This window comes from Rosa chinensis, chromosome 6 (assembly GCF_002994745.2).
Source record: "Rosa chinensis cultivar Old Blush chromosome 6, RchiOBHm-V2, whole genome shotgun sequence".
Lineage (NCBI taxonomy): Eukaryota > Viridiplantae > Streptophyta > Magnoliopsida > Rosales > Rosaceae > Rosa > Rosa chinensis.
In genome coordinates, this window is record NC_037093.1 from 15,738,740 (window position 1) to 15,750,192 (window position 11,453).

Consider the following 11,453-nt stretch of genomic DNA (forward strand, 5'->3'; position numbering starts at 1 on the left):
TCTACTAATGGCCACCGTTTTCTATCCATCCATTCTTAAAAATTGGTAACAGCGTAATACCACTAGCTTGCTGTGGTTTTGGACTTTTTAACTTTGGATAAGATAAGAATCAAGAAACTGGACACATCACGAAACCGACAAATGTGGCTGCTTGTTTCTATCAAAGCCAACGGTATTTCTTCTTCAAGCGTCCCTGTACTGTGTGCATGCTTCTTATATAATTATTGACGATAACTACTTCCTCTCTCCAAAACAATCCAAGTTTCAGAACAATATCTCACTCTCTAATTTCAGAAGTAGTTGAAGTTGAAGATTTCTCTATATTTGATCTACACTTGTTGAAGATTTCGAGTTATGTCTGCGCTGGTGGATATATGGAGTAATGAGACCAAGGAGCAGAGCCAGAAGGATCAAACCCTTTCGTCAAATGCATCGGCCTCATCAAGCACTGATGTTGGGGTTAACCAAGTGAAAGGAGGGATGAGCTCGTCAACCTTGTTAGCTCCTGTTTTCGGCCGAGTCGTGCGTGTCAACTCACTTTTGACACGCTATTCGTCTGAAGCCTCAGTTTCCATGCTTGTGGAGTGGTTTAGCCCTTGAAGATGTGAAGTTTTGTTTTTATTTTTATTTTTATTTTCCTCTTTATTTTTGCTTCTTATCTCTCTCTTTGCTTAAGTTTCAAATCAATAACAGTGCTAAGGTTGTAACAATAAAAGTACATATGATAAGTTTAAGAGCTCATAGAACGTCTAAGTGTACCATGTAAGTAAGCCAACACTACGGCAGAATCTAACAATCCAATTAAGCTAGCTAATTACTGGTCTTATCCAACTTCACTTGACAGAAAACAAAAACCAAAAGCGTGCAGGGTATATCTGGTACTCTGGTAGACAGGAGAGATGCTCTCCTAACCTCTTCTGTTTAAGATGGTGACCTAAATTAATAGTCCATGGGAACGGGGGAGCAGCCATACTTGACCAACTAATGTGAACGCTCATATGTATTCACACTATATATATATATATATATATATATATCTGTGTGTGTGTGTGTGTGAGAGAGAGAGAGAGAGAGAGACACACACACACACAATACCATCCTAAATTTTTCTAATTCAGCCTCCTCATTCAATCCTCAATCAAACAACATGAATCTGAGCAAACCTCAATTCGGACCCTCTTCCTCTTCCTCTTCCTCCTCGTCTTCATCTTCCACCCATTTGTTCGCACACGATGTCTTTCTGAGCTTCAGAGGTGCGGATACGCGCAACAATTTTACAGGCCATTTGTACCGCAATTTGGTTCAGGAGGGAATCAACACCTTCATTGATAATGAGCTTACAAGAGGAGAAGATATAACAAAGGAGCTTCTTGAAGTAATTGAAGGATCAAGGATTTCCATTGTTGTATTTTCTGCCAACTATGCATCTTCAAAGTGGTGCTTGGATGAACTTGTCAAGATCTTTCAAAGCAAAGAATCCAAGCAACAAATCGTCTACCCAATTTTCTACAAGGTAGATCCGTCGGAGATACGACACCAGAAGGGCCAGGTTGGTGATGCAATTGCTCACCTTAGCAAATACAAGGATAACAAGAAGGCGGAGAGTTGGAAGGCAGCTCTTACACAAGCAGCAACTTTGTCTGGGTGGCACATCTCGGATGGAGGGTACGTAAGTTCATTCTCAAGAATCTCAACTTTATAATGCAGATTTTAACATTTCACCATTAACAGATAGTTAACTTAGTTAACAGATTGTGTAATGTTTAATCTTACCCCTGCATCAATAATTCCACTAACTAATGGACTGCAATTAGAGTATAACCTTGAATATGATTTAGTCCGTCATTGATCCGTCTCCTAACAAACGAACATGTAGAAAAGTTTAAACTAAATGTTTCATATGCTTTTACATTTACAGGAATGAAGCGAATGTCATTGATGAAATTGTTAAAGAGATATCAACCAAAATAATGAAATGCACCCCTTTAGATGTGGCAACATATCGTGTTGGAATAGAATCTCGTGTAGAAGAAATACTTAAGCTCTTAAATGTTGCGGAAGACGATCCTCACATGATAGGGATATGGGGAATTGGTGGAATAGGAAAGACAACACTTGCAAAAGCTGTTTACAATTCAATTAGCCATAAGTTTGAACATAGTTGTTTCCTGGTAAATGTTAGAGAAGAATCATTTTCACATGAAGGTCTTGTCAAGCTACAAAACAATTTTCTTTCTAAGATTATAGAGAGGAATCCACCTAGTGTGACCAATGTTGATGAAGGAATCATTGTGTTGAAGCAAAAACTACGCAAGAAAAGGGTTCTCTTAGTTCTTGATGATGTGGACCGCTTGGATCAGTTAAGAAAACTTGCTGGAGGGTGTGATTGGTTTGGTCCAAGAAGTAGAATTATCATAACAACAAGAGATAAAAAGTGCTTAAGGGCTCATACAGTCAATACAATATATGAGGTCAAAGAATTAAATGATGAAGAAGCGTTAAAGCTCTTCAATTTCAATGCTTTCAAAGGAAGTATATGTACGGATGACTTCTTTGAACTTGCAACTGAGGTAATACATTATGCTAAAGGGATTCCGTTAGTTTTGGAAGTTTTGGGGTCAGATCTATGTGGTAAAGATAAAGATGACTGGAAAGATGCATTAGAGTATTACAGGAGATATCCAAACCAAGATATTCAAAGAACTCTCCAAAGAAGTTACGAGGGATTGGAAGATCAGATACAACAAGTTTTTCTTCATATTGCATGTTTCTTTAAAGGTGACAAACAAAGTTATGTGCTAAATGCACTACAAAACCCTGACTTGAATCCCATGTATGCTCTCAACGTCCTCAAAGAGAAGGCCTTGATCAAAATTGAGAAAGACAATAGCATTTGGATGCATGACCTTATAGAAAGCATGGGAAAAGAAATTGTTCGACAAGAGTCCCCTGATGAGAAAGGACGACGTACTAGACTGTGGCTATATGAGGATGTTCGCGAAATCCTTGAGGAAAACGAAGTAAGTGATATTTATTTAGCTTTATGATATTTAATACATCTTTGCTTATAAAATCTTGAAGAATTATGTGAATATTTATTAGGGGCCGTGACCACTTACCCAATTTCAGCCTAAAAATTGCCCACTTACTCCACCAAGGAGTTTTTAATCCCATTTACCCAATTTAAATAACAATGACAATTTTACCCTCATTTTAATTAATAAACTACTCTCCTAACATATTTCTCTCTCGACTCCTCTCAGATGCTCCCTCTCTCTCTCTCTCTCTCTCTCTCTCTCTCTCTCTCTCTCTCTCTCTCTCTCACCCACACTCACACCTAAAACAATGACAAAGAGCAAGAATCTCCGGCACGGCGTCATATTTCCAGAAGCAGCGGCAAATGGAGGAGGCGCCGACCTAGTGGATCTGCATTGTTGGAGGAGGCACCGATGAAGACCGAAACACCGCCGTATGCCGAAACAGCTCAGGTGTTTTCAGGGTCGGCGGTGAGGGCCTCGACGGTGATTGCCGCCTTCTCTTTCAATTTGGTAGCCCCGAATTCGAACACCGCCTTGCGCGACTCATTGTTTTGCGGCGGCGAGGGGGGAGACTGTGGAGGTGGACTTGTCTAGTGGAGCACGCCAGATCTGAGCAGCAGGTCAAGGTCGCGGAGCTGGTAGGTGAGGGACGCGGCGGCCATGTCGAGGTCGTTCTACATGTAGAGCATCCCGCCGGTGAACGATCGGGGCTGAAGCTCGAATTGACCTTCACATTGACTTAGGCGGAAGTCTCCTGTTCATTGGGCCGGACCCGGGCCAGGAAGGCCCAGAATGAGCTTCCGATGAATGTGAACCTTAAGAGATTGAAGAAGGAGGCGATAAGCGAAGGTCACGGAAGACGAATTGAAGAACGGTGTTGTGGAGATGGCTATGGATAATGAGCAAAACGTTGGGTCTGTTGGTAATGAAGATGAGGCTAAGCAGAGAGTTTTTTTTTTTTTTGATAGAGGAGAGAGAATTGGAAACCAATTTACTAATGAAGATAATGTAAACTTTTATTGGTTTTTATTGGGGGCAATGATATGATTATTGAGGGCAATAATATGTTTTTTGGGAGGCAATAATATGACTATTAAGGGGTAATAATATGACTATTGGGGGGCAAAAATATGATTACTGGGTATTATTAGGGGGCAATAAAATCGGCCGCCTGAATCTGGTAGCCGGATACGGGATTCCGGTTACCGGTTGCCGGATTCCGGTCACCGGAGTCCGGCAAGGTTTCCGATGACTTCTCACTCTAAGTGACAAAGAAGTAGAGGGCAAAATTATCCCAAAAATAAATAAAAAGGAATTAAAAAAATACTTAATTGGGTATTAGGGAAATAATCTCTTAGAGTGTTTGGGTAAGGGGGCAATTTTTAAGTTAAAATTAAGTAAATGATCATTTCCTCTATTTATTATGAGAAGAACTTGTTTAATTTGACCTAATTGCTATTTCTTATTAGGGAACGGATAAAATTAAAGGCATCGTGGTGAGACGAAGAAGTTGGTCATCACGAACGATATGGTTGAACAGCGGAAGCTTCACAAACTTGAAAAATCTGCAAATTTTTATAGTCGATAATTATGTGCTTCATGGAGAGAGCGTGGATTATCTCCCCAACAAGTTGAGGGTGTTTGACTGGATGGATTGTTCATTACGATCGTCGCCAACGAATTTTAATCCAAGGGAACTCGTTATGCTGCACGTGCGTGGGCCCTGCACGACTCCACTGGTGGACGAGGGATTCAGGGTATTTGAAAGAATTTGATCGCTTTTTACACATATTGCTACATTTTAACTTATCATTTCAACCTTTTTAATTCGGTTCTCTTTCTCCCAAACAGAATATGCGATATTTGAAATCTGTCAAATTGCGGGACCTTGATGGTCTAACAAGAATTCCCGACTTGTCTGGATTAACAAGTTTACAGTATTTGGAGCTATTTAATTGTGATGATTTAGTTGAAGTTCATCCTTCGGTTGGCCGTCTCGATAAGCTTGTCGTTTTGAAACTCACCCATTGTTACAAGCTCCAGATGTTTCAAGGGAGGATCAACTTGAAATCTTTGGAAACTCTGGATCTATCTGGTTGCTGGAATCTTAAGTTGTTTCCTGAAATTGTGGGAGACATGAAGTCTTTGAATCGCCTGGATCTATGTGGGACTGGCATCGAAGAGTTACCTTGCTCAGTTGGAAATCTCACTGGCCTTAAATCCTTGTCTCTAAATAGCTGCCATAATCTTACAAATGTACCATCGAGCATTTTCTATGGATTGCAACGTCTGGAGGTTCTTGATCTACAGTGCTGCTATAAGCTTGGTACATTTCCAACAAAGTCAGAATCACTTCCTCCTCCACCGGTCTTTACAACTAACCTGACGAGATTACAAGTTCGTTTGGGCCATTGCGACCGGCTTAAAGAAATTTCAGAATTTCCACGAGAAATAGATGGCTTATCTGTTCCAGGTTGTGGGTCATTGGAAAGAATTTCAAAGTTGTCAAAAATTTTGGAGGGTAAAGATTCAAAAATGTTCGGTCGGTTGAACTTGACTAACTGCAAGAGACTCTGCGACAATCTGGCTCGTGGAGTTGAAGTTGACAAGCGACTATTTCATGTGGCCAAGAAGAGAAAGAAGATGACACCATCACCGTTTGCGGGAACCAAAGAATTGATGGGAGAGGCAGACAAATTGACGTCTCTGTTGACTCTTTTTTTCGCTTGTGCGAGATCTGAAGAATTCCAAGTAGAATTTCCTGCATGTGTTCCGATTCCAAACTGGTTCACCTGCCGTCAGGATGTGAATTGGGATGTGAATGGTAAAGTGATAAATAAAGAGCATGAGTTTTGCATTGAAATTCCTCAAAACTCCAATTGGGACAACAAAGGGTTGGCTCTCTGTATTCAATCGTGTTTTTTTGAGGTCACTCATTTTGTTTACATCAATGGAATACAGTTTGATGAGAAATTCATGTGGAACGACGAAGTGTGGGTGCATTATATTCCATTGGTTACAGTAATAAGGAGGTTCAGTGAGTGTGGGATGCCGCCACCACCTGATATGTTTCGAGTTATGTTTCGTCTTGAAGAAAGTTCTCATGTTGTAAGAAAAACACCTTTGGGGGGAAGTTGGGGAGTCCACTTGATCGAAGATTTGGAAGGAGAAGGCCGATGATAGTCCAGCTGACTTCGAGTAGGTTCATTATCCTTTTCTTTTTGTGTGCTTTGAGGCTTCTTTTATATCATTCTCAAAATCAAAATCATATTTGAATCAAAAACGCATTCTGTTGTCCAACTATATGCTGATTCTGGTGCCACTGAGGATGACATTGACACACCTCAGTTACAAAACACTTACCTCGGAAGAACTACTCCTTTGAAAACATGATGCTCGATCATCATCATACAATGTTAAGGTACTTATTCTCATTCTTTGAGATAATGGCACATACATATGGTGTATATATATCATATATTGTTTCTGGTTCTGAACTTGCCATGTGTAGTAGGACTAGTCCAGGTTAAACACTAAAATTTTTCTGAATTTCCTCAACTTACTTCGTTCATGAGTTCAATTTAGAGGAAATGAACAAGTGAGTCTTTGGAATCAAACCTCAAGAGCATGATTTATGGAGTTGATAAAGACCTACGCCAAGGGTCTGTATGTCTGAATTCCTTGTCTGTTCCAGAGCAGTAAAGAGCACACATTGATCAATATTCCAGAAATAAAAGGAGAGGTATGCCAAAAGACTTAATTTAGATCTGCTAGTAACATCCAATAAGTGGGCTGCTTATAAATTGCTCGAGATTGTATTTGGTAATTGGACCTACTCTGCACTATAGCCTTTGATTTTTGATTGTTTCTTTTTTTTGTAGGTAAAAATCCTTATGCAATGTCTGTATTAAGTTTAGTTGCGAAGGAACTAGATGCTCCAGATATGGTAATTGCTTTTTTTTTTTGGTGAATTAGTTAGCTAGTTGCTAATAATGAATTTTATTAACAATGGAACTTTTGTGTGTATTCAGAGCAAGTGGATTATGTACTTCATTAGCAAGCAAGGTTGGACCTATCATGGATTTCATTCATTTTGAGACACACCTCAAGAGGGTTTGGTCTCTTTGCAGCTTTGGTGGCATAGTGAATCCCGGTCCTCTTCTCTAGTCAATTGTCACTATCCCATTCGCGAGTGTAATGGATTCTGTTTCATAAGTTTACTTCCAATGTGAGTGCACAATCGGTCTTTGTTCTGTTGATCTTTAAAGAGTAATACTCGGAAAGAAAATTTGCCTACTAAAGGCAGCCTTTGTTCAGCCAGGTTGTCTAGACCTTCTTGGTTCTAGTGTCGACCTGCTATTAGTTCATCACTCTTTTCGCTTATTTTCATTTTCTTTTAGTATAGAAAGTAATGTTTGTGAGTTAATTTACCTGTTACTGTGAAGTTAGTGATGAATAATCAGATTAAGATGAGAGGAGAACAGCATTTGGGCCTCTTAAGAAGAAGGCAAGACATTCCTCTAGAAAGTTTGAGTTATCCTTGATAAAAAGGTTCTAAGGGGCAGAGTAATGTCTGCCCAGATTGAGGACACTGATGCAGAAGAGTTGGCAGCGGGTGGAAGCATTTGACCAAGAGCTTATATTGGAACAACATGGTGATCAACATATAAGATGCTACACTTGAGTAAGGAATTTTCTGCTCAACTATGGTACTGATTTCTCCTTCAATTGGGGCTTTTAGTGGAGACGGTCTTGTTTGACTACTTCTAAACTTCTTTCTTTTGTTTGTTTTGTAGACAGACTGATCTAATCACTGGGATGCCAACCTGAGATTTAATTACTTTAGTACTGGGCTCTACTCTGCACTCATCTTTGTAACTTCTGATATTTGACAAGGTGAAAATCAGCAATGCTGTCGTCTTAAGGCAAGGTAAGATGAATCTAGAGATCTGGTCAAGACAATACTGAGTCACTGAGTTTAGGTAACTTCTTTTTCTAGGAGCTACTAGGACAGACAATCTTTGCTATATATATTAAAGGTTGGTCTTCTGGATTTGTACTTTTGAAGGTGCTGTCTCCTAATTATATATGTGCAATGATCTATGTAGAATGCATTGTAAAGTGCTTTCAAGAAGATTTTGGATTCTTGGTAGCAGCCTTGCTTGGTTTATTACATCCCTACTTTTCCAGTCAATTCTCACCATTACCAGAAGCAGTCTGAAAATGCCAATATGGATTCTGCATCGTACATCTGCTTACCAATGTGAGTACACTCTTATTCTTTGTTCAACACTGTTATTTTTTATTCTGTTGCAGTTTGTCATTGCAATTCTTTCTTCCACAGTTACTGTAGGTCTTTGATAGTAATATATGTTCAGCAAGGTTGTCCAGTCCTTTTGGCAATCGTTGATTTTGGCTGTCTACCTCTGTGTGTAGGCAATCAGTTCGATTTTGCACAGCTTGTGTCTCAGAGAGACCATGATCTTACATTTGCAGTAGGAATACCAAACCTACACGACTACTATAAAAACTCAATGTAGGCCAAACCTCCAACACAAATTGTCCCAACTGGTGCATGGTTAACATTGACAGAATGTTACAGCTCTCTCTGGAAGAATTGATGCGTGAGAATTATCACGGACTTAAGCAATTGGATCGAAGGTTTTGCTGTAAGCCTTGCTTTTGGTACAATCATGAAAGCTGAAGTCCGGGGTTTATTCAAGGTTCTTCTTATTCCAGCATATTAACTGCAAAGAGCCTATTCTGTTACACTAGCTGGGACATCTCAGTGACTCATGTCTAGCTACAAGGAAGTTAATGAAACAGCAGATCACTTGCCAAGCTTGATCATCCTTACCCATTGATATGGAACTTTTGGCTAAAGATGTCTTATGGATTTGTAAAGACCGAGGTTATGCAAATCCAATGCTTGTTTCTTCCGTGGTTAGGTGCCAGACTTCAAAAAGAAAGAGAAATGCACCCTATGTAGTTGAATTTCAGATAGCTTTGTGTGCCACATGAACTTCTTTTGATATGGAAACTGATTCCTTACCCTTTCTTCCAATACTTTTATTGTAGCTATTTTTGTGGTATATTTGGGGGAAATGTTGAGAATGCTAGAGATAGATTAAATAAACAAAGTAGATAGTATCTTGTTGGAATTTGATAATTAGCACCATCTCATTGAACCTCTGAAGTTGAAGTCAAAACAGCCAGCTGAAAATAATAGGGTCTTGACCAAATATCCAAATTTCAGCTAACATAAACATATTTACTCCATTAAGAGACACGCTGCCCCCATTTAAAAGTAAAATGACTGTTTTGGACGAAACTTATTATAAAACTACAAGCTTGCCACTCTCTCTCTCTTCCCCTAACTTGGACGACGGCCTCTCTCTCTGCAACTGATCTCCGGCGACTCAAACCATGACATCAGCTCACCGGATCTCTTCTTGTCCATGTCTCCGAGCCCGAGGTCTTCCCATTCATAAATCACAGGCGACCGAATTCGATCCGACCCGGCGGCGATTAGATTGGATTCCGGCGTCGGCAAATCCAATCTATTCTTTAGTTTCCTGTATCGGAGCAGAACAGACCAAAGCAGAGGAGTTTGTATTACAAGAAGAAGCAGAGAGATCGGCGAACGAATCGTGAGGAATCAGAGGAGTTCCAAAACAAGTAGGCACGATCTAATTTTAATGATATATCATCCTTTGTTACAAATTGAAGCTGATTGATATTGATTTTTGTCACCTGTTAAGAATTTGCAAGTTCCGTATAGCAGACATGTAATTAAGCATTTAAACTTTCTTCAATTTTGATTTCCCAGATCGCCTGCACGGTAATAATGCTAGTTCGTTGATTATTGTAGAGACTGGAAACGTAATCGTAAAGAAACCAAACTCAAACTGGATGGAAATCTCTTCCTTTATTCAATCAGTTCAGGCTCCATAAATAGCCTCAAACACTAACAAGTAACAACTTAAGCTAAAAAAATGAACACGTTTTAGCTACATACAGTCACGTGCAAAACAGAAAACAAATACGAATTCAAACTAAAACTGAATCCTAGAAACTAGGACATTATTCAACTGAATGACAAAACCTTACGAACAAGTCAAAACCCTTCAATTCCCTCCCTTAAGCTAATGCAGTAAACAATTTAGCTTATATCAGTGACATCACACATTCCTAACTTGCTCCTGAGCCTTTGAAAGGTGTCGAACTTCAATGGTTTTGTCATGATATCAGCCAACTGATTGCAACTTCCACAATGGACGAGAGAAATTGAACCTTCTTTAGTGAGATCTCTGAGGAAATTGTACCTTACATGGATGTGTTTGCTTCGACCATGAAGCACTGGGTTCTTGGAAAGTTTGATGGAGGAGCTGTTGTCACAGTTGATGCTGATACAGCCCTCCTCATGTCCGAGCTCCTTCAAGATCTTCTTTAACCATATCGCCTGACATGCACACATAGTTGCAGCAACAAACTCGGCTTCGGTTATTGACAAGGTCACAATCGGCTGCTTTTTAGAACTCCATGAAATAGCTCCAGAGCTTAACAAGAAAACATAACCACTTGTGCTTTTGCTATCCTCCATGTCCCCAGCATAGTCACTGTCAGTGAATGCCATGAACCTGTCATCTCCACCATTCTTGTAATATATGCCATAGTTCACAGTCCCTTTCAGGTATCTAAGAACTCTCTTTGCCGCCTGTAAATGCAGCTCAGTGGGTTTCGCCATAAATCTGCTTATAAGGCTGGTCACAAACATTAAGTCCGGCCTGGTTGCTGTCAGGTACATCAAGCTGCCTACAAGCTGCTTGAAGTAGGTCTCATCGATCACAACTCCATCTTTGTCTCTTCCAATTTTGAACCCCGGTACCATAGGACTGTTAACTTCATTGCTTTCTATCATTCCGAATCTTCTTAGAACCTCCTGTGCATATTTCCTCTGATAGATGAAAATACCTTCTTCCTTTTGTAAGACTTCAATACCAAGGAAATAACTCATACTTCCCAAGTCAGTCATGTCAAACTCTCTCATCATAGAATTTTTAAACTCAAGCATCAAATCAGCATCATTACCAGTATAGATTAAATCATCAACGTACAGACTTACAATGATGATTTTACCTCCACCTCCTTGCTTTGTGAACAAAGTTTGTTCACTCTCACATCTTTGAAATCCTTCATTGACAAAATGAGACTCTATACGACTGAACCAAGCTCAAGGAGCTTGTTTCAGACCGTACAAAGCTTTGTGCAGTTGATACACCATGTGCTCCTTGCCCTTCTTCTCATATCCTTTAGGCTGCTCAATAAACACTTTCTCAATCAAATCTCCGTGCAAGAAAGCAGATTTAACGTCTAGTTGAGAGATCCTCAGCCCTTTTGAGCAGCTAAAGCAAT

The 11,453-nt window shown here is 39.8% G+C and overlaps 1 protein-coding gene across 1 annotated transcript; it reads left to right on the top strand.

The window, feature by feature from the left end:
- Positions 1-198: 198 nt before the first annotated feature.
- LOC112170909 (disease resistance protein RPV1) lies at positions 199-9,089 on the top strand. Its single transcript, XM_040507791.1, has 9 exons — positions 199-1,665; positions 1,919-3,020; positions 4,508-4,795; positions 4,890-6,780; positions 6,920-6,984; positions 7,070-7,722; positions 7,835-7,968; positions 8,147-8,301; positions 8,475-9,089. Exons 1-4 carry the CDS (start codon positions 1,148-1,150, stop codon positions 6,216-6,218), a joined length of 3,237 nt encoding a protein of 1,078 aa, XP_040363725.1. The 5' UTR covers positions 199-1,147; the 3' UTR covers positions 6,219-6,780; positions 6,920-6,984; positions 7,070-7,722; positions 7,835-7,968; positions 8,147-8,301; positions 8,475-9,089.
- The last annotated feature ends 2,364 nt before the right edge of the window (positions 9,090-11,453 follow it).